The 21,852-nt window shown below is 52.5% G+C and overlaps 1 protein-coding gene across 6 annotated transcripts in view; it reads left to right on the top strand.

The window, feature by feature from the left end:
• The window catches only part of LOC105497299 (paired box 5), a 195,774-nt gene that overhangs the window by 170,535 nt on the left and 3,387 nt on the right, over positions 1-21,852 (top strand). For all 6 annotated transcript variants that reach the window (XR_011612705.1, XM_071078015.1, XM_071078013.1 and 3 more), the window contains one exon: positions 14,040-14,126. Coding sequence is in view for 5 of the 6 variants with exons in the window: in XM_071078015.1 (XP_070934116.1) it covers positions 14,040-14,126 (87 nt within the window). In the remaining variant the exon portion in view is untranslated. The remainder of the gene's footprint in view (positions 1-14,039; positions 14,127-21,852) is intronic.

Raw genomic sequence — 21,852 nt, 5'->3', positions numbered from 1 at the left:
ATCCAGTGTGCCTTCCCTCCACCAGCTGCCCCCACATACTTGGCCCCACACATCTGCCCTTGGCTTTGGCCAGCTGACCCTCTGCTTGCATAGCCACATGGTCTGACCCTTCCCAGTCTTGTGGCATTAGGACTGAAAGGGCCAGAGGTGTCCACTCAGTGGGAAGGTCAGTCTTACAGTAAATCCTTGCAACAGCCTATTTCCTAGTCTCCCCATTGCCGGCCATGACCCTTTATTCTCAACAACACGGCCGCAGCGAGCCTGTGAAAATCGGAGTCAGGACATGTCCCTCCTGTGCACACTCAGAGTAGAGGCCAAAGTCCTGACCTATCTCCCCCTCCCCACTTCCCTCCCTGGCGTCCTCTCCCCCCTCCCCACCCTGGCTTCTCTCCAGCCACACAGGCCTCCTGCCTGTCCCACCCACACACCTCCCACACTCCTGCCTCAGGGCCTTTGCACTTGCTGTTCCTACTGCTTGGCCCTTCCCACAGATATTCACATGGCGAACTCTTGCTTCCCTCATTCTTTCTTCAAAAGTCACCTTTTCAGTGGAGTCATCCCCAGTCACTCCATCTAAAATTCCACCTCCTCCCAACATTTCTTATTCTGTCTCCTGCTTCATGTTTTCTCTTTAGCATCCATCATTATCTAGCACGCCAGATGCTTCGTTTTTACTTGTCTGGTTTACCGTTTTGTTTGTACCGCTGGAATATAAGCTCCATGAGGGCAGGGACTGATGTCTGCTTTGTTCAGGGCTGTATCCTCAGTGCCTGGTACCTAGTAGGCCCTCAGTCAATATGTGATGGATGAATGGATGGATGAAATTGCGACTGTCTGCAGTGGGCCTGGTGTCAAGGCAGATGCCACCAGGGCTCCTCAGGACATCTTTGGACCCCTCCCACTGAGCCCTGCATTTGCCCTCTTAGGTGGTTTCTTCACTTTTTTTTCCTTGGCCTGCCAAGATATTTTTCCTCCCCTCCTCTTCCCTCCCCTCCCCTCCTCTTCCCTCCCCTCCCCTCCTGCTGACTCCCTCCCTGCAGAGCCATCTCTCAGCCAGGTGTGTGGGCTGGTCACGGGGGATACATATGAAAGCGTAAATCTCCTAGAAAAAAAATGGGTCTTCATCAGTACAGGACTGCATGGGGCTCCTGCCTCCTGGTCCAGCCTTGGGAGCTGTGAGGGTCGTCCTAATTCAGCTCCCTCCGTGGAATGGCCCTGTCAAGCTCACTGAGTCATGGTGGTGGCTGCCCTGTGGCCTGCCTGGAGTCCCCCACAGAAGCCAGCCCTTCTCAGTGGTTAGCTTATGGTGGCTGCCTGCTTAGAAGTCAGTCTCCTTAGGGGCCCCATTTCAGAGGCCGTGGGGACTAGACACCAGCATGCTTCTGAGGATGCTGGGAAACTCTTTAACATGGATCAGTGCTTCTCAAACTTTATTGCACCCAAATCACCAGGATCACCTCACAGAGCAGATTCTGGTTCATAGAGTTGAGGGTGGATGCAGGAGGCTGGTCTTCTAACGTGTCGCACACTGAGTACCGAGTGCCTGCCCCCTGCCTCTCAAACCTGCTGTACATTGGCGTCATCTTGGAAGTTTCGACAACTATTACCATCTGCCCCCCCTCACTCCAAGCTCCTTATGAACTAGTATGGGATGTGGCCTGGTCATCTGGATTTTTAAAGCTTCCCAGATGATTCTTTTTATCTTTTTTGAGACAGAGTCTTGCTCTGTCACCCAGGCTGGAGTGCAGTGCGTGATCTCGGCTCACTGCAACTTCTGCCTCCCAGGTTCAAGTGATTCTTCTCCCTCAGCTTTCTGAGTAGCTGGAATTACAGGCGCACGCCACCATGCCTGGCTAATTTTTGTATTTTTAGTAGAGATAGGGTTTCACCATGTTGGTCAGGCTGGTCTTGAACTCCTGACCTCGTGATCCACCCGCCTCAGCCTCCCAGAGTGCTGGGATTACAGGTGTGAGCCAATACGCCAGGCCCCCAGATGATTCCTTTTTTTTTTTTTTTTTTGAGACGGAGTCTCGCTCTGTCACCCAGGCTGGAGTGCGGTGGCGTGATCTCAGCTCACTGCAAACTCCGCCTCCCGGGTTCACACCATTCTCCTGCCTCAGCCTCCCGAGTCGCTGGGACTACAGGTGCCCGCCACCATGCCTGGCTATTTTTTTTTTTTTTTTTTTTTTGTATTTTTAGTAGAGACGAGGTTTCACCGTGTTAGCCAGGATGGTCTTGATCTCCTGACCTCGTGATCCGCCTGCCTCGGCCTCCCAAAGTGCTGGGATTACTGGTGTGAGCCGCCGTGCCCGGCCCCCAGATGATTCTTAATGTGCAGCAAGGCTTGACAGCCACTGGCCCGGGTCACTGCATTATTCCTGCCCGCCTCCACCTCCCCTCAGGGCAGCTTTGCTGTGGGAGAGCAATAAGACTTAAAGGAATTTGCGGACACAGTGAGGAAGGGTGAGGAGCCGGGGAAGGAGTGGGGGCACATCCCACTCTCAGTTGGCCTCAAGAGAGGAACCCCAAAGGAATGAATGTAGGGTACAGACACTGAAGGAGAGGGGCTACTGAGACCCTGAGGCTGGCAGGGGGAGGAAGGGAGAGGCCCTGGGAGCTTTTCCAGCCAGAGGAGTGCCCAGGAGAGCCGAAGCAGCTGGGAGGCCCAGCCCAGGTCTTTGGCTTCTTCCTTGACCCTGACTCTGTTAGAAGAAATAGCTCTCCCTTCCCTACTTCAGCCCGTCCTGCCTCTCATACTTTTACCAGTGCACTGGCCCCAGCCTCCCAGGGTTGCAAGTAATTTATGTGCGCGCCTGCCCCTCCCGCAGACTGTGGGCTCTCCGTGGGCAGGGACCGTGTCTGATTCATCTCCACCTCCTCCAGCCCCAGGCCTGGCTTGCTGGGGGCAGGAAAGGTGTGCAGAATTGAGCGAGTTCCTCGGGGCGCAGGGGAAATCGGGGCCTGTGTGCTGCTGAGTTCTCAGCACACAGCGAAGCCCGAGTGTTGTGGTGGTAATTGTGGAGGTAAATCTTGTCTGGTCTCCTTGCAAACACTTGGTGAGGTATTCCATAAATATGTCAGCAGAAGCATTAAAATTTGATGGCAGGCAGCGCAGGTCGGGACTAGCACTGCGACTTCCCAGCAAGGTATGACACCTTCACCCTCCGTCTCATTAGTCAGCGGCGGGACATTCAGGCCTCAGCGCTGAGCCCAGCCAAGCCAGGGGAGGTGATTTCTTCCAAGGAGGACCCCTGGCTGCTCTGAGGGACAGGCCAAGGTCTGGGTCACAGGAAAGTAAGTCAGCTTTGGGCTGAGCAAAGGAGTTCCTGAAGGCCTTGGGAATGTGCCAGGAGGTTTGAGGGTCTCCAAGCTGGAGGGGACTGAGCCATTTTTGGAGGCTGGGAGCCCGTAATAAAGGCTGGGGACTGATTTTAGCTTTCCAGTCAGCCTTGTGGACATTATCTATTTGCCCACACACACACAAAGCCTCATAGAACATTTTTAAAAGGTATGGGTTGGATTCATAATTTAAGCAGGCAAAGAGTCATTTGGGCAGAAACTGGGGGGAGGAAAACTATTCCTTAGAGGCAGAAAGACTGGAAACCAATCTTGTCCGTTTCCCACCCTGCCGTTGTCCATTTGGGGAAACTGAGGCTAAGTGAACCCGGAAGGGACAGGTAGAGACGGAAGGTCAGACTCAGACTCCTAGTTTGAGGCTTTCCTTACAATCAAGAATTTTAGGCATTTGTTGAAATATGAGAAAAACATCCTGAAATATAATTTTTGCTAAAAAATAAGAAAGTACCAATGTATCCGTTTTTTGCAACAGACACACAAAGCATGTGCTATGTGCCAAGGACTGAGCTGAATATCAAACAGCCCCTCACATTTGTATAATACTTTTTAATTCACAAAGGACTTTGAAATGCATCAATATTTAGTCCTGTGAGTGTTGTAATTACCATACTGCAAATTAGGAACTCAGGCTCAGAGATTCAGGAGACTTCTCTGAGGCTGCCCAGCTAAGTGGCTGCTGGGCTTTGGCTGGGACTGACTGGCTGCACACCCAGGGGCTTTCCACCACCTCCCAGCACCAGCACGGACTGGCAGCCACTGCTGCCTTCAATGCCTGTGCAGAAAATCAGCACCCCTCTTTCTACAATTATTTACAAAAACCGTGATGTGGTTCAGAGTTGTCAGGAGTCTTGGGTTTATCGGCCAGTGTCCTACATTCTCAGCTGCCTCGTTGGGGAGTTGAAAGCAAGGACAGTCGTGTCTTTGTGGCCCATTCCATGTCAGCACCGCATGCGTCCTGCTTACTGGCCTCTTGCTTGGAAGAAAGTGAGAACTCCCTTCCCTGGGGACAGAGGCAGTACACTTTGACTCAGCAATGCAGCCTGAGCTGGCAGGTGATGGGACAGATTTTGGTACTGAATGCCACTAAAGGACAACATTTGAATGTCCTCTGAAGCCCTCATTGCAGCCACTTCTCACAGGAAGCCTTCCTGGATACCCTAGCTAGAATGAATTTCCATTTCTACTCTGCTTCTGAATCCACTTTGCCTTTTGCTGGCACCTGAATGTCTAGTTCTGGGTCTAAGAATCCCCTTTAATGCAGGGAGTTCCCTGAGGACTGAAGCCTAGGCGCATTTTACTGAGTATTCCCTACTGGGGGCCTAGCTCTGAGTTCTGATTGGAGTAGGACCACAGTGGATGCTGAACTAAATGGATTCACCAAAATACAGAGCATCACCAGTATATGGGTCTAAAAGTAAAACATAGTCCCCAAATCAAAGTTTAAGGTAAGCTTTCCCCAAATTTAGCATAGGAGGACAGTGAAGAACTTTAGAAACTTGGGGAGAAATGTTACTTTCTACTATGCCCTACCTTTTAAATCATGCATTCCAACTCTGAAGTTGCTCCAAGTAGAACCATGGAAAGTGTGTATGACTGCCTGTACAAACCCAGTTGAGGCTGGACACACGAGAACCTAGTGAGTTTATTTGACACTTATTACAAATACGTGAGTTGGATTTTCCTGGGAATGCAATTCAATGTTATTCCCACTCAACTCTGCAGAACCTGGGGCCGGGTGGTTAGGCCCTGGGATGGGGACTTCTGGTAACATTCTGGACATTCTAAGAAACTCTTCAGGTTTCCGGATCAAGCATCTGCCAGTGGCCAAATGGATGCAGAGAAAAGGTGCTAAGGAAAAAACCTAGAGCCTTCCTATCTTTGCAACCCAGCTTCAGTCTGGTCCTGCTCTTTTTTTGGCTTCTCCCTTTAGAAAAGTTGTGTCTTTTTATTTTAGCTTGTACTTTTGTGCTCTTTTGAAGTGAGCCGAACTGAGTGCTGTCATTATGTGGCAGGGGAGGTCTACTGAGGCCTGCGGGTGAGTGCTAAGCCGCTCGGGAGAGCACCGGTGTCCCTTTTCACTCATGGGACCTGCACAGTGGTTCCTGCAGCAAACACAGCCCGCTTCTCTTTTCTATGTGTCTTATTCCCTTTCTCTGTCTCTCTGTCTCCATGTTTCTAGCAAAGATCAGGACTGGTGTTTCACTAACTCTTTCTAGAGATTCTAGAGAATCTTTCCAAGATTCCATGACCTTTTCTGTTCTCTGAAAGGGCCTGGCTCAAGGAACATCTGCTGGGCACACTTAGTGCTCACTCAGTCTGCATTGGTGTTGTGGGCAAGGCCCTGTGCTGGGGGTGGGGCCGCAAGGACCTGTCAGTCACAGATGGTCAGCCTTGGTTCCTGCCATTGAGGAGGATCCAGACCCAACAGCAGGGGAAGCAAGATACGGTCACAGACAGCCCTGAATCTGTGTGCCCTGGGACATGGCAGTGATAGACCCAGGGCTGGGGACTCAGGGACCAGTGGGGGACTGCTCTCAGCTGGGATGATTAATCCAGAAAGGCTTCCTGGAGGAGGTGGTATTTGAACTGGGTCTTGACAAATAGGAGAATTGGACATGGGGAAGGGAAGCAAGGTGGTGTTTCGGATGAAGGAAATAGCATGAGAGATGGAGATGGCCCCGTGGAGTAGGTGTGCAGAACAACTGGTGGTGCAGTTGGCCTGGAATATGGCTTGTGGTGGGTGGGGGTGGAGTGGGGGATGCAGGCAGTGGGAGGGCCTTGACCGCCACCAGGAGGCGTCTTGGGTGTTGATCTTCACAAAGTGCTACCTGTGGGCACTCCCAGGACAGGGCACCGCAGTACCCCTCCCCCCTCATGAGTGCACACAAATCAGATGTTGTCTTGCACCCCAGTGAGGCTTCGGGGGGTCATTTGTACATGCCCACTGTTTGCTTAGATGAGGGCAGGACAGAATTTTGGAATAAGACCACGGCAGCAAAGTGGATTAAACTTGGACCAGAGTTGTTCAAAATGTGCCATGGCATAGCCAGCAATCTCAAATGGAAATGCCTGCAGGGGCCAGGCAGGTTGCAGAAAGAAAGGTCAGCCTTGGAGGCAAAGACAACAGATCTAGGTAGATGGAAGTCCTGTGGCTACTGACACTTGCCCCCTTCAAACACCAGGAGCCCATCGATTGTTTCCTCCCGGCCCCATGTGTCCCGAGGCCCCCAGCTCTTGCCTGTGACGCATGGCCAGCTGGTGGAGTTGGACATGTGCCCTGTGGCAGAGGCACCATGACGCAGCAGTGGAGTTTGTGTCCACTGAATTCCCTAAAGGATCCTTGGATTTGGGTTTTTGTAGTTGTAGACAACAGGAAGGGGACACAACAGCCTCTTCTTTACAGAGGACCACACTGAGGCCCGGAAAGGCCACTTGGCCACCGCACAGCTGGCAGGTAGCAGAGCCCTGGCCTCCACGCCAGGCTGCCTGGGGCTCACGCAGCCGGCCATCCAGCTGTGGGGTCCGCGGCCCTCGGGAGAACCGGAAGTGAAACCCATTGTGCATTCTGCCCTCACGCGCACCCTCTCTCTCGGTTTTTCTCTTCCCGCTGTTTTTCTGAAGGCCTTCGAGGCTGACCTGAGTGGTGGGAGAGAGGTTTTTCCCAGCAATGGATCGATGCGCGGTTGTCGGGGCTGACAGGGCTGACCTTTACTGAGCTCGGGTTTTCATCTCCCTGTTGGGAGCCCAGGAAGGTCTTGCTGTGGAGAGAGGGACGGTGAGAAGCCTTGGCGTGCGAGGGGGTGAGGCTCGGCGTGGGTGCAGTGAAGGCAGCTTCTGAGAGCTGAAAGCCCTTGGAGGTCACTTATTTCCATTTCTTCCAAACACACCACTTTTACAGATGAGAAAACTGAGACTTGGTGAAAAATGACTTGTTCAAGGTCACTCTGAGAGGCTTTGACACAGCTGCAGAATCCAGTGTGTGTGTATGTGTGTGTGTATACACATCCAACATACATACATCTGTATATTATAAATATTATACATATTATTATGTATACATACACATATACATTATAAGCATGTGTACGTGTATAGCGGGAGTATCCATCCATGTGTATCATGAAAGCCTGGCCGAGGCTGCGTGTGATGCCGACGCTCACTCTAGTCGTCAACAGTTTGGTCTCGCAACATCCCGGGTACCCGCTGATCCCTGAGCCACCGTGCACTTCGTGCAGTTCTGCAGAGCCGTGGAGAGGAGCTGAAGAAACCTCATGGTCCTTTTCAATTGTTTCTTCCTCCTTCTCCTCTGCAAAGATTTTCTCTCAAAGCCCAGTTTGAATCCTTCAGAAACAGAACTTGGCTGCGAAGTCACTTTGAAAGACTTTCCGTATGCTAATTGCAGCCGGCCAAGGTCTGGAGCAGAGGTGGGAGCCCACCATCTGCAGACGGGGTCGGCCCCCAGTGCGCTCTGCAAATCCCCGTCATCTGGCAGGTGTCGTTTTGGGTTAATTAAGAGCTATACTGAGCCCGTTTACCTGTCACTTCTGAGAATTTTAGGAAACTTTGACTTCCTTGCCATCTCTGAGCTTTGAGCCAAGGGGAAGCTGGAAACACCTCTGAATCTGGTGATGCTTCTGCCTCTGGGATCTCCAGGACAGCTGCGTTAAGTGCATCTTATCATAACCCCTTTTTAAACTTATTTTAGTCAGTGTTCTCTAGTTACTGCATTGGTTTTTACAGTCGCATTTTCTATATTTGGAAGACAGTACTGTTCTGGGGAAACCCACCATTTATCTGAAATTTCTTAAGGCTCTGCTTTCTCTCTGCATCTTTGAGGAAAGATGTTCTAGCTTTGTTCTGTGTAATGGCTTTGGAGGAACTTTGAATTTGCAGGTCGGGGGCCCTTTCATCCATCGGGGTTTGGGGCTGTCAGTGCTGACCTCAGAGCTCTGTGTTCATGGGGGGATGACTCAGTTACATCCCCAGAGAGCTGGGTTCTCGGTTGGTCAATAGGCCCCCTTCTTCAGTATGACAGAATTTTCTCTCTGTGCTGATGACAACGTTCTATTAATATATCTTGGTAGGGGTTTGGGTCACACAGGTCTATGCATTTGTCAAAACACAGCAATAGCATGTTTAAGATTTGTGTGTTTCATTATGTGTAAATTTTATATCCAAAGAAAAAACTTGTAAACAAATAATGAACTTCAGTTAATTATATGCATGCTGAAGTACTTAGGGGAAAGAGTACTGATGTTTGCATTTACTTGGAAATGAAATACACATTAAGATGAAGGAAAGGCTAGAGAGTTGGAGATCCATATGACGAGCAAGCATAAGAAAATATTGGTGGTAGAATTAGGTGGTGGCTACATAGGTGTTCACTATAACATTCTTTCAACTTTGCTGTATGTTTGGAAAATTTCAAATACATCAGCGGTGAAGAAGGGTGTGATGAGAAGATTTCCTGCTAGCCCAGCTCAACCAAGTGTTCCTTGGGATGGTGGGATCCCTGGGGTCTGGGAATACAGTCCAGGATCCCAGGCCCTGCTCTGTTCCTGACTGGCTAAAAGACCCTGGGGATAGAAAGGTTGAGGGAACGTATCTCTAAAGGTCATCCCAGGCCTGATCATCTGTGACTATGAGTGATGGCACAGGTTGGTGAGATTCAACATAAGATGAATTTGTTGCATGAAAGGAGGAAGAAGTGCATTGCTCGGGGTTAGGCGAATGCAGGGAGTGACTGTCAGCCTTGAGATGCCCAGTGGGAAGCCACATTCCTTCTGCCCCAGCCCGGGCTCCTCTGCTCCGTGTCCTCCTCACCGGGGTTATTGTGAGGATGAGGCGCCGTGGCCTTGGAACTGCTCCTTGACTGCCAGCGTTCTGTTTCTAGTCTCGCCTTCATTGTTTTTCTCCGAAGGCCACCATCCAGACAGTTCCCACGCAGCCCTTCCCTCCTGTCTTCCCAGCCTCTGAGGGACTGCATGTGCTGGGCCTCTGCCAAGTCCCTTCTCCTTTCTGAGACTCAGTTTCCCAATCTGCAACACAAGCGTGTGTTGAGTATGTCGATCTCGCCAGTTCTTTTCTGTTCTGACGCTTCGGCAGCTCTGTATTTCTTTCTGTCACTGGGCTTCCTCTTCCCACCTGCCCAGGATCAAAGGGTGAAGGGGCAGGGGGAGGAGCTGGGATCAGAGGGCTTGGGTGGGGGCAGAATTTCTGAGTTTGTTCTCTCTCCGATCAATGAGAGAAGGTACCTAGTTCCCACCACACAGGGGTTTGCAAAGAGCATCTGCAAACATGAAGTCAGTTGATCTTCTCCATACGCCCTAGGAAGTAGGGATCTTCCTTCCCTCCATTTTATAGATGAAGAAACAGACTCAACAGGTGAATGCATGTGCCCAAAACCACACAGCTTGGAAGAGGAAGAGCCCGGACTGGATCTTGGGTCTGTGTGACTTCAAAGGCCATTTTCTGTCTTCTCCTCCATCATGGGCAGCTCTGGGCAAGAGCAGAGAGCAGAGCACACCTTGGGTGTGGCCTGGAGCATGGCCTAGAAGGGGACCAGCCCTCTGTTCTCAGTTCTGTCAGCAGCATCTGGAGAAGGGGATCAGCCCGGGTGCCCTGGAATCCCATCGTGGGCCGTCTGCCTGCCCCTCCTCCCTGCCTTTGCTTATGCAGTTGCCTCCTCTGGCCCCACGACGCCTTTCTCTGATTCCAATAATCCCAACAGCTGGCCGGCATCACCTGGCACCTTGAAATAGGGACAAATTGATTCAAACCCTCATTTGCCACCTAGTGGGAAAATCCTATGTTCTCCTTAAGGTTTCTGCCCCATTTCCAGGTGGAGACTCACTTTCCCACGATCACCTCAGGCTCAGGCTTCTCGGGACATTCTTCAGCCACTTTAGTATTTTTGAGAGATGCCAAAAGCGTGGGTCAGTTAGGAGGAGGTGAAGGGCCCATGGTGTCCCTTGTGCTGGGCACAGTCATCTGAAAGGGGTTCATTGTGGGATCTTTGTCTTGGGCCTGCTGGCTGCACCTCTGGAGGTTCTCATTTCCTTCCCCGAGAACGTCCTTCCTGCACATGAGGAACATCATTTTGTGCCTAAGGATGCCACTGCTGTGTCATCTCTCAGGTCCAGTCCCGCTTGCTTAGACCGTGGCCACAGCCACCTGGAGGGGCCCCCTGACTGCAGCGTGTCCTCCTCCAGCCTGTCCTCCAGATTCCGGCACTCACCAGTCTGAAGCCTTGGCTGATCCCAGCCCTAATGAGAGAAAAGCATTACACTCCTGCCCCACACCTGCTCTGCCCTGCAGCTGCCTCTGCTGGGGTCTCACGGGAGACCTGGCCATTCAGGGGCCACGTTCTGCCCAGCCCCACTGCCAGACCTTTGCTTGTGCCTGGAATGCCTGCTTCTCTCTGCCATCAAAGTCCTACCCACCCTTCAAGGCCAGGTTCACGTGGTCCCTTCTACTCCCAGAAAGTGTTCCCAGGCCTTCTCTGGACTGGTGACTGAGGACCTGGCTTCTCCGTATGTCATGGGGTGAGGGCTCCCTACACTCAGACGGCTTCCTATGTGGCACTTCAGATAATCAGACACCATCCCAGAGTCCCTGGCAGGTGGCTGAACCAGCCTCTAGGTCGGCCTCATGACCCGTACATGGTCAAACACCCCTTACCCAGAGTGTATTGCTCTCACAGGGCAGGGGCCCCATGTTGGGGGTGCCCACCACACTACCACTCTTAGCACACCAGGCAAGCCAGTCCCTGGTGGGCTCATTTCTCCCACCAAGGGGCAGTATGGTGTGGTGGGCAATGGAATAGGAGAAATTTATTTGGACCCTGGCACATAGCAGGTGTCCAACACACCCCTGGCTGTGGGTACTAATCATGGAGGTAGTGAGAGCCATCGCCTGCGTTAGAGAGTCTGCTCTGGAAGCGTGTGCCTGATTGACCTAGGAGTCTTCATTCATTCATTCATTCATTCATTCATTCAATAAATAATTATTCCTGCCTACTGGAGGCCAGGCACCATGCTAGAGGTTGGGATCAAGACGTGAACAGACAAAACTCCCTGCCCCCATGGAGCTTACATCCTAGTGGAAGAGGCAGATTAGAATAAGATGAAGGATAAACAAGACAAGCTGGATTGTGATCAGCTCTATGGAGGAAAAAAAAGCAGGAAAGAGAGATGGGTGGAAGGAGCTTCCCTTTTAAAAACAGTGATCAGGGAAGGCTTCCCCGTGCTGCAGAGAGCTGGTGAGCAACCAGGGATTGTTCAGACACCCATTGTCTGCTGTGGACTGGGCATCAAGCTGGGGTGAGGGTGGCACACAGGTGCAGAGAGGAATCCAACGGACCTGCAGGGCCAAGCACGCCCACGCACAATGGACTCCCCTGTAGGTCAGGGCAAAGCCAGTGCTGCAGAACCACACGGGAGACTGCGGCCAGCTGAGGAGGGGTGGAAGAGGGGCTTCCCAGAGGAAGAGGTATCCAAGGACCTCTACACTCACCACTGTAAGGCTAGGAAGGTGGAGACAGGGTCGAGGATCATGGGTGACACTGACTTAGGTACATTCTGTGAAGGAATTGGGAGCTGTTTATGGCCCTTTGCAGGAGCCAAAGCCAATCTAGGGATGGATAACATGTCCACAATGAACTAACTCCAGCCAGATGGACCTGAGACTTGCACTTTGTGGGGCTGGAGATCTGGGAGGCTTCCTGGAAGAAGTGGCCTTGGAGCTGGGCCAGGCAGCAGAGGCGATGCTAAACCAAGGTGCAGAGGTGGCCTTTGCCACAGTAGCCCAATGCCCTGGGCTCGGCACTGTCATGAAGTGCCTCTGATAGGGCAGATCCACAGGTGCCCAGAGCCCCAAGGGGAGGGCGCTGTCCCTGTCCTCCAGGCTGCGCTGTCTCTCTACTCCCCCACCGGCCCTTGAGGAGGAGGAGGCTGCGTGGCGCTGATGGATATGCCGGGACCAGGCGGCTGCGGCCCACTGTCACCAGGCTCTCCCTCTGCATGCCGGAACCTGACACCCTGACCACTGAGGCATAAAAAACAGAGAATTGGAAGGCTCAGCCTGTCAGGCTGGGAGTGGCCCCCAGAGAGGCCCGAGGAGGAGCGCGAGCGTGCGTGTGTGTGTGTGTGTGTGTGTGTGTGGACACACTCTGCCTGTGGTTGTGAGGTGCAGGGGAAGCCAGCTAGACCTAGGGAGTGGGAGCGGCTGGACCCTCAGTCCTGCTTCATTATTCCTGCCCCACCTGGCACAGCCCCAGGGGCCCACCTCTAGGCTTGGGTTGCAGGGGAGAGAGCAGGCTCTTGGCTCTCGCTCCCGGGTTCTGGCTGGCCCCTTCCGGAATCTCTCACGCTTTGGCCCTTTGTAAGCATCCTTGTAGGAGATCGTGGAGGCAGGCTGGGGCTGCAGATGGGCTTACGGGGCTAAGTAACTCCTGTTATCTCCAGCAGGGAAGGGCTCCCATGCTCTGTACCCAGCAGTAGCCAGCTTCCCATGCCCTGTTCCGGGGCCTCTACTGAATACACTCTGCCGGGTACTGGGCACCTGGCAATGAGTCCAGGCTGAAGTCTACTCTCTGGGAGCCCCTAGCCATGGGGAAAGGACAGGCAGGCCCTACCGGCTATAAGACCAAGGCAGCAAGGTGGTAAGGGACAGAATTGTGAACTCTCCTCCTAGTGACCTAGCCAGTAGTAAAGAGGCTCTCCTGGAACCGGCACCCAGAGCCCAGGGAAGTGCCAGAGGCAGGCATCACTGCTCCATGAGCACCTGGCCAGAGTGAACCATGCTCGAGTGCCACCATGCCCCACAATGCTCTTCACACCCTGGCATACCTCACAGCTCCTGCCCAAGCACGTCCACAGCTGCCAACAGCTGCCCCCTCCCCAGTGCCCAAAAGGCCCCAACCACTCCCTCTTCTGTGCTCCCCTAGCCCTTTGGCTTGTCGTTTCATTTCAGCACAGTCATTTCAGTACAGTTCTGTCTGCCTCCTCCAGGCAGAGGGCCTGGAGGCCCTCTGGAACCTGGTTGCCCGTGGCTGGAGGTCTGACAAAGCATGCCATTTAGGGCTCAGCTGGTGCCCACCCTCTACCCAAGTCTCATCTTCCTGACGAAACTGAGGCCCCAGGGACAGCCACCCCTGCCTTCACAGCACAGAGGGCCAGGCTAGGGTTGAGGTTACCTTTGGGTTCTCTGTCCAGAGCCACTCAGGAGCAGGTGGGGGGTAGAACTGAGCCCATCCTGAGGTCCTGGATTGGCTTCACTCAGGAATGCGAACCAAGCAGTCTGCAGCCTTGAAGTTAGCAAGGTGTATCAAGACCATTTTGTGAGATGACCTGAGCATCAGCCTTCTCATATGTAAAATGGGCCAATGGCCCCAAGGAATATCTGGCAAATGGGGCCACGGAACGACATGGGAGTTCCATGGTACACATGTGAGAGTCTGCTGTTCACTCCCACTGATAAGGACGGGAAATACAGACAATGCCAGTGACAGCTGCCCACTCCATAAGGATGTGGACCTGACTTGCTTTTGTTAGTTACAAAAGCTCCTGAAGTTCATAGAAGAGGCAAATGCCATTGGTAACCAGGCTGGCTGGGAGCCAGGGCCTTTTCTGAACTGGATTTGACGTTTGCTTCCTGTTTCTCTCTCCACCCACCATACACAGGGAGTGAGTTTTCCGGGAGTCCCTACAGCCACCCTCAGTATTCCTCGTACAACGACTCCTGGAGGTTCCCGAACCCGGGGCTGCTTGGTGAGTACTGGCAGAGGCCCTGCGGGGCCCCTGGGCCATCGGCTACCCCATCCAGGCCTCCTCATTGGCCTGGGTCCCTTGACATCCTGAGGTCTGGTCACTGAGCTGGGTGGGTAGCTTCCCCAGACACATGGAGTATAGTGGGGGCCTTAGGGTAGTAAACACTGCTGTAGCCCTGCCCATGCCCTCCTCCCTCCCCCAGATGTTTTGGTGGGTTAGGAAAAATGGCACAGAAGGGAAACAGAGGAAAGAAGGGGCATCGAAGGAGAAAGAGGAAGGTAGGAAAAGTAGTGCCTACCTGTGAGTAACTTGTATTTCTTAAGAATCATGAAATATTCAGGCGAGAACTCTCTAAATAAGTGTCAGTAAAGATACCAACTTGACTTGATTGGTAGTGGCTGCCTGGAGACTATCTTGATAAAGGCCCTGATGCCCAGTGATTGATTAGTGATCTCTGCATGGACATCACCAGAGCCGGCTCCGTTGGAACCTGGTTACCCGTGGCTGGAGGTCTGACAAAGCATGCCATTTAGAGCTCAGCTGGTGCCCACCCTCTGCCCAAGCCTTGGATTGGCAGATTGTCCGTGACTGGTGGCAGTCTTATCTGTGAACGTCATCAAGATTTGGGCCACTGCAAAGACCATGCAAGTCTAACTCGGCCTTCAGAAGGCCAAGAGGAGCCTTCTGTTTTGTTGGAATGAGCTTACATGAAACCAGCTAATGAGTGCCAGTTGGAGCTAACGGTTCTGGGACATGAAGTAGAGGCATGGGCTCAAACATATCACTCACCATCTGGGAGGTGGAGCTGGCCAGTCAGCCTGCAGGCAGCAACATGGAACCCTCCCGAGCAGTCAGCTAAGAATTTTCCACTTACAGCAGTGAAAGGTCAGACATGGAAGGGCCCTCTGAGACCACCCAGGTTTATCTGTCCAACTTAACAAGGCCTCCTTAAGGAAGAACCTTTTAATTCCCTGGATCCTTAATTATTTTAGGACTGAGAAACAGGCTTCATCAGAAAAGCCATAACCTGGTGTCTTCAAACTCAAGTTGCCAAGCCATAGGTCTGTGAAAAAGGCCATGTAATCTCAGCCTTGACTCCTTCCCACACCTGATTTGGTGATTAGGACAGACACGCAGTATGGAAACCACTTCTCTCTTGCTACTACCATTCCATGCACTTGGGGCCTTTGGCTGTCCAAAGGATTTTGATGTGTCATGGATGACTTGGGGATTCAATAAGAAACAATCCCCATTAGTGCTGCAGGTCCCTGAGGAAGGGGATTTCAAGCCTTGCAGAAGACTCCTAGCTTCTTATTATCTGTGGTCTCCAAGAGGGGCAGAATCTGCAGATTGATCTCTTCTCAGACTCCTTTTTTGGTTTTGGTCAAAATCATTTCTAAGTATCGAACCAAGATATCCACTTACCTAGTGTTTTTTTCTTAAGTGGACTATTTGAGTTGACCCAGACGTCAGTCTCAGGAAACGGGAGGCATGGGCTGGCTGTGAGCTCCCTGAACCAGTGTCTTCCAGCAGGGCTGGGGGTAGGGAGATGAGGCCCAAACCTGGGAGTCCTTCCCAGGAAATCTGCCTCAGGCAGAGCCCTGATCCCAGTCCTCTGGGAGACCCCAGGGGATATGGCACACAGGAGACCTGAACACTGGCCTGTGGGAGAGGTTCGTTCTGATGGAGAGATGACCCCAAGGAGACCATGGTGGCCCAGGGCTGCCACACATGACTGTGCACTACCCAAGGGGACAAGTGGGAGCTGAACCCCAGCCCATGCATGGCACAAAACCCTGAGCCCTGGCACGGGGCTGTACCTGCTCAAAAGGGACACCTTTTTCTCATTTATACAAGGAGTCCTAGAGGTTGATAGTGCCTGTCATTTATTTGCCTGGGAATTCAGGAAGCAGATAAATTAGCAGAAACAGCTCAGGCACGTATGGCAAAGGCTTGGTGTAGGAGGTAGGGCAATCTGTGGAGTGTGCACAGAGCGGCCCCTTGAAGGCCAGGCTGGGGAGTTTGGACCTGACTGTGTAGGTCTGAGGGGATAGGGAGGGGAGGGTAGGACTAGACCGCATCCGAGGCTTTTGCTACTCAAGCTGGAGTGAAATCTAGTTCACAGCTCCAATTGTTCGGCTTGGGCTGTGTGCCTGTTGTGGAAAAGATGCACACTCTGTCCCAGGGAGCTCACAGGCTGTGGGTGGGAGCCTCAGGCAGGGATGTCTGTGCTGGGAAGTGCTCAGTACCTTTAGGGGGCCCAGAGACAGTGTGGAGAGGAGGAAGAGGAAGCAAAACTCCATTCATCTACATAAGCACTTGCTAATTGTACCAGGCACCCAAAACTCTTTCCACGTGGGCTATCTGATTTTGTCCTCTCAGCAACCCTACAGAGCACATATTATTGTCTCTATTATACGGAAGAGGACAATGAGGCTCAGAAAGGTGAACTAATTCACCTGAGGTCACACAGCATTCGGGTGGCAGAGGAGGATTTAAATTCAGGTCACCCTGACACCAGAGCCTATTTCTGGAACCAGTGTGTGATGTTGTACTCTACTCTCCCTGACTGATTCGCAGTTTGAACAACACCAAAGCCAGGAAAAGAGTCCTCACCCCTCTGTAGAAACAGGCCTTGGGAGTCCTGAGTCCTGAATACTCAGGCCTGTGTGTGAGTGATGAGGCTGGCTCTGGTCCAGCTTTGAAAGCAGGTTACTGTCTGTATCTGTCAGACTTTCAGTTGCAAACAACAGAATCCACTCTGAGTGGCTTAAGCAGAAAACAAATTAGTTAAGGGATATTTGGGACTCCTAGAATCTCCAGGAGGACCAAAAAGAGGTAGGTATGGGACACAGCCAGGACACCACCAACCACACAACCAGTGTTGCACTAGCATTAGTAGCCCTGCTGCCAGCCGGCACCCACCCTGCAGCTCCACTCTGCTGTAACTTTACTCAAGGTGCTCCGGACTAGGCACCAGAAGCTCTGTCCGGCCCCCAGCCAAAGCTGGATGCCTTTGCCAGCCACTCCCAACAGATGGAGTCCCCCAGCCCACTGCTTCAAGTGGGCTCCCTTCTCAATCAAGGTCATATACAAGAAAGTCTAATTGGCAGAGCCCATGTAACAGTCCTGTGCCCTAGCAGCAAGGGAAGCTGGGAGGATGGGTTCTGACTTCTGGCTCAAAGAAGCAGGCCTCCTACTACAGAATCTCTACAAACACAGGAAGAGCACACACGATATTGGGCAGCAACAAACATGAGAAATGGTCCCTGCGCTGCCCAACTCTATAACCTGCATGAGCCTAGGCAGGTCTGGGCCTCAGTTGCCTCAGATGTAAATTGAGGATAGTCATCCCTGCAGCCTCATTCCAACAGGAGCTGCACACATGCTCTCTTGAGATGTGCAGGGCGAAGGAAGCAGTGATCCCAGCTTCCTGAAGATGGGTGAGATTGCTGGCTCCCCAACCCACAGCTTTGCAAATAGCTCCAGGCCCGTTCACCTCTCCTGGCTGCCCTGCCCCACAGTGTCTTTGGCATGGTGTGACAGAATGCCCCAGGGCAGGGAGACCTACACGGATTATTTGTGACATCTGGGGAGGGCGCCAGGGCATGGAAAGCTGTCAGGAGGTCCCTTGGTGTGCCTGCTACATTGGTGGGCTGTGGAACAGGTGAGACTCTAAACACACGCACACACAGACACACACGCACGCACACACAGACCCACGCTCACACACTCATACACTCACACAGACACATGTTCACACACACTCATACACTCATGCACGCACACACTCAGACATGCACACTACATGCACACGCAAACACACATGCACACACAGACATGCTCACACACTCATACACACACATGCACACACTCATGCACACACATGCACATGCACACACAGACACACAGACACACTCATACACACACTCACACAGACACACACTCATACACACATGCACACTGACATGCTCACACATCCATGCACACACACAGACACAAGCTCACATACACTCATACACTAACACATGCATGCACACACACACGCACATGCAGACACGCTCACACTGCACTCACACACACAGACACACGCTCACACACTCATACACTCACACATGCATGCACTCACACATGTGCACACCCACATACACTCACACACACATGCACACACTCACGCACATGCACAAACAAGCACACACACAAGCACACACACGCTCACACACTCATACACACACGCACACACATGCACATACACACACAGACACACGCTCGCATCCCCACTCCCATTGGCACACACCCTTGCACGTGCTGCTGACACCTTGGCCAGCCTGGCTGAAGCCTCCTTCCCAGGAAAGGCCAAGGTGAGGATCAGCGATGCCAGGGGATGAAGCAGAAGGACTGGGGCGCTTTGACTTCTCGGGAGAATGTCCCTCGGCCAGGGCAGCTGTGACTCAGCATCCCACCGGGGCCCCAGGCTGGCAAGGGGGCTGGGGTCCTGGTCCCGGCAGGAAGAAAGGCCAGACGAGGTCAATTAGGATTAGAATAGGAGCGCCTGTGGCTGCTGTAAAGGGGTTAGAGAGAAAGCAGAGCTGGGAATGACTGTGTCAAGCAGTAAATTGATGATAATGTGAATTAGAGAGGAAAAATGACAGAAGAAAGGACAAGTTTATTCTAGATGGAGGTCTAATGGGCGCCAGGAAGACAGAGTGCTTTGTGAGGTGATGTTTTCATTTTTCACGGTAAATGCAAGCGCTCACGCGGAGGCCCGCTGGAGGTCTAGCCTGGCTTTGGGAGGCAGTGGGTCAGACTCCAGGGTGAGAGGTGGCCGGGGTTGAGCGCTTGGAGGGTCAAGCCAGGGATCCTCCAAGGAGAAGACTCGACTTCCATTTCCTGTCCTTTGGGGCCCGTGTGTAGGGCAGCCCTGTGATTGCCCTGCCTTTGTGCCTTGCCCCTCTCGTGCACGCATGCCCCTCTCATGCACCCACGCCCGCCCTCCTCTGGAATCACCTGCAGGCAGGACGAAGGGCAGGCACTGCAGACACTCCATGGGTGGCTGTCCCCATCCCACAGAAGAGAGAACAGAGGAAGGCTGACAGGGGTCTCTGAGTCAGGACTGCAGCCAGGGAGGTGACAGAGGCGGCAGCAGAAAACCCATCTCAGGGAATACTTAGGCATGGGGCTGGTGTTTTTGCCATCTGGAACAGCACAGCAAGGTACTAGCTCCTCCATTGCCCTACTGCCTCCCTGGGGGGATGGGCAGGGAGCAGTACATCGGTTCATTAGGGCTGAACGGGGAGGAGAAGTGGTGCATGCCAAAGTGTCATCCCTAATCCCACCCTCTTGATTACATATTAGCTGTATGATCTTGGGCAAGTCACTTGACCTCTCTGTGCCTCAGTCTCCTCAACTGTAAAATGGGAACAATAATCATTCCTACCTGATGGGAAGCTAAGAGTTAATGGATATAAGCTGCGTAGAAAAGTAACCATCCTCACGGCTCCTTCACAAACTTACCTCATGGTGCCCTTGCAGTTGCCCCCTTGTCGCCCCCTCTTACAGATAAAAAAACTGAGGCCCGGGGGGTGAAGTCACTTGTTCAAGGTCTGCTAGCCAAGAAGTGGTAGAATGTGACTGGCAGACTCCAGGACTCAGCCCCCAGTTATGGTATAGGTTGACTCTCCCTAATCCAAAATGCTTGGGACCGGAAGCATGTCAGATTTTTCCAGATTTTGAAATATTTGCATTGTACCAGCTGAGCTCCCAAATCAGAAAAATCTGAAATCCAAAATGCTCCAACAAGCATTTCCCTTGAGCATCATGTCAATGCTCAGAAAGTTTCCGATTTTGGAACCTTTCAGATTTCAGACGTTTGGATGTGGGATGCACAGCCTGCCTCTGGGAGAAGTGCCAGGGTTTGGTTTGGAATTGGGTGAGAGTGCAGAATAAATATGAGCCACCTCACGTGGGGAGTGAAGAAGCTTGCCAGTCATATCCCAGCAGGCGTGCAGTCTGTGGCAGGCTGATGGGGCCCTAGCCGCTGCCCACTTGCATAAACCTGTTTCTGTATAGATGTGTAGGCCTCGAACTGTACTGTAGTGGAAAGAGCCTCAAGCTGGAGCTGACAACCCAAACCCCAGCCAGGCCCTGTGCCGAGAGCCTGTGGCTTCAGGCATGTGACCCGGGTTTGTTGAACCTTAGTTCTCCCACCTGTAAAAGGAGGACATTGGCCTACAGGCTCAACTTCTGTGGTTCAGAGAATCTGCTGGTCGCCCTGGGCCCTCCCGGGCCCCCTCATCCCTGAGAGGGAGCTTTAGCAGAGCAGGGCTTCTGGAGGCCTTGGCCAAAGGGTGCAGTCAAAGAAAGCAGCTGGAGGCAATGGCAGGAGCCCAGCGTCTGCCCGAGTGCCCTCACTCTGCTTTCCTGAGGTCACAAAAGGGGCCTGCACCCCACCCTGTCTCACACATGCTCCCCAGAGTCCCCATGTCCTCCAACCCCACTTCCTCCAGAAAGCCAACTTGCTAGAACCATCTTGCACTCTCCAGAGCTTCTTTCTGACCCTGGATCCCCTTCCCACTCTGAATATTAACCTGTGTCAGGCTGGCGTTTGCCCCATTATTGCCCAGCCCTGCCCCCCGCAGGGTCAGGAAATGAGTGGTGAATGAATGAGTGAATGAATGAATGGGCAGGGGGTGTCTTCACTATTGTTTGCTCACTCAGCAAAGTTGGTTCGTTTACACATCCAATCCAGCCAAGCAGGTGCCACATACAGCTCCAGGCTGGAACTGGGGACAGACTCCCAAGAAGAGCAGAACCCAGCTTCTGCCTTTTGGGGCCCTCCATCCAGGGATGGGGGAAGTGCAGAAAGAAGTAATCATAGCATAGGGACAGACTACAGGGGAGTGTGAGCTCATGGCAGGAGGCTTCCCAGAGGAGGAGACAGGGCTGTGAGATCTGAAAGAGGCATAGAAGTTTAACAGACAGCAAAAGGGGGTGAGGGTGCAGGCCAAGAGTTCCAGGCAGGAAGTACATTGTGGGGAAAGGCCCAGAGGCAGGAGAGTATGCTAGCATGAGCTAAACTGTGCCTACCCCATAGGTTTAAATGAGATAATACCTGCACAGGCCCTAGCAGGGCCAGGCACAGAGGATGTGCTCATCTGTTCGCATTATGTATATTCGAGACAGCTGCAAGGAGTTTCGTCCAGCTTAAGCATGATATATGAGTGTGGGCAGGAGGGGCCTTCCCTGAGGGAAATGAATTCAGAGATGCTGGCTGGGGATAGATCATAGAGTACCTGCAGGCCAAACAAAGGGAACGCTTTTCATGTTTTTATCTTCTAGGTCAGGGGTTGGCAAATGATTTCTGTAAAGAGCCAGAGAGTAAATATCTTAGGCTTTGCAGGCCATAGTGTCTCTGTTGCAACTACCCAACTCTGTCATAATAGCAGTAAAGCAGTAATGGGCAATGCCTAAATGCATAGGCAAGACTGTGTTCCAGTAAAATGTTATTCACTAAAATGGGCAGCTGGGAGGATTGGACCCACAGGCCCCAGACTCCCCACCCCAGCACTAGATGGTGAGGAGCCTCGAAATCTTGTGAGCAGATTGTGGCCCTGGTGGGACTTGCCATTTGGGGAACAGACTGGACAGAGATCTTGGTGAGAGAGGATGGTGGCCTGGGCTGGGTGAGGGGAAGAAAGGACAGAAGTGGAGGAGACTGGTGGAAAGG

This window comes from Macaca nemestrina, chromosome 14 (genome assembly GCF_043159975.1).
Source record: "Macaca nemestrina isolate mMacNem1 chromosome 14, mMacNem.hap1, whole genome shotgun sequence".
Taxonomy (NCBI): domain Eukaryota; kingdom Metazoa; phylum Chordata; class Mammalia; order Primates; family Cercopithecidae; genus Macaca; species Macaca nemestrina.
The sequence above is the reverse complement of the archived record's forward strand: the minus strand, read 5'-3'. Positions and strand labels throughout refer to the sequence as shown.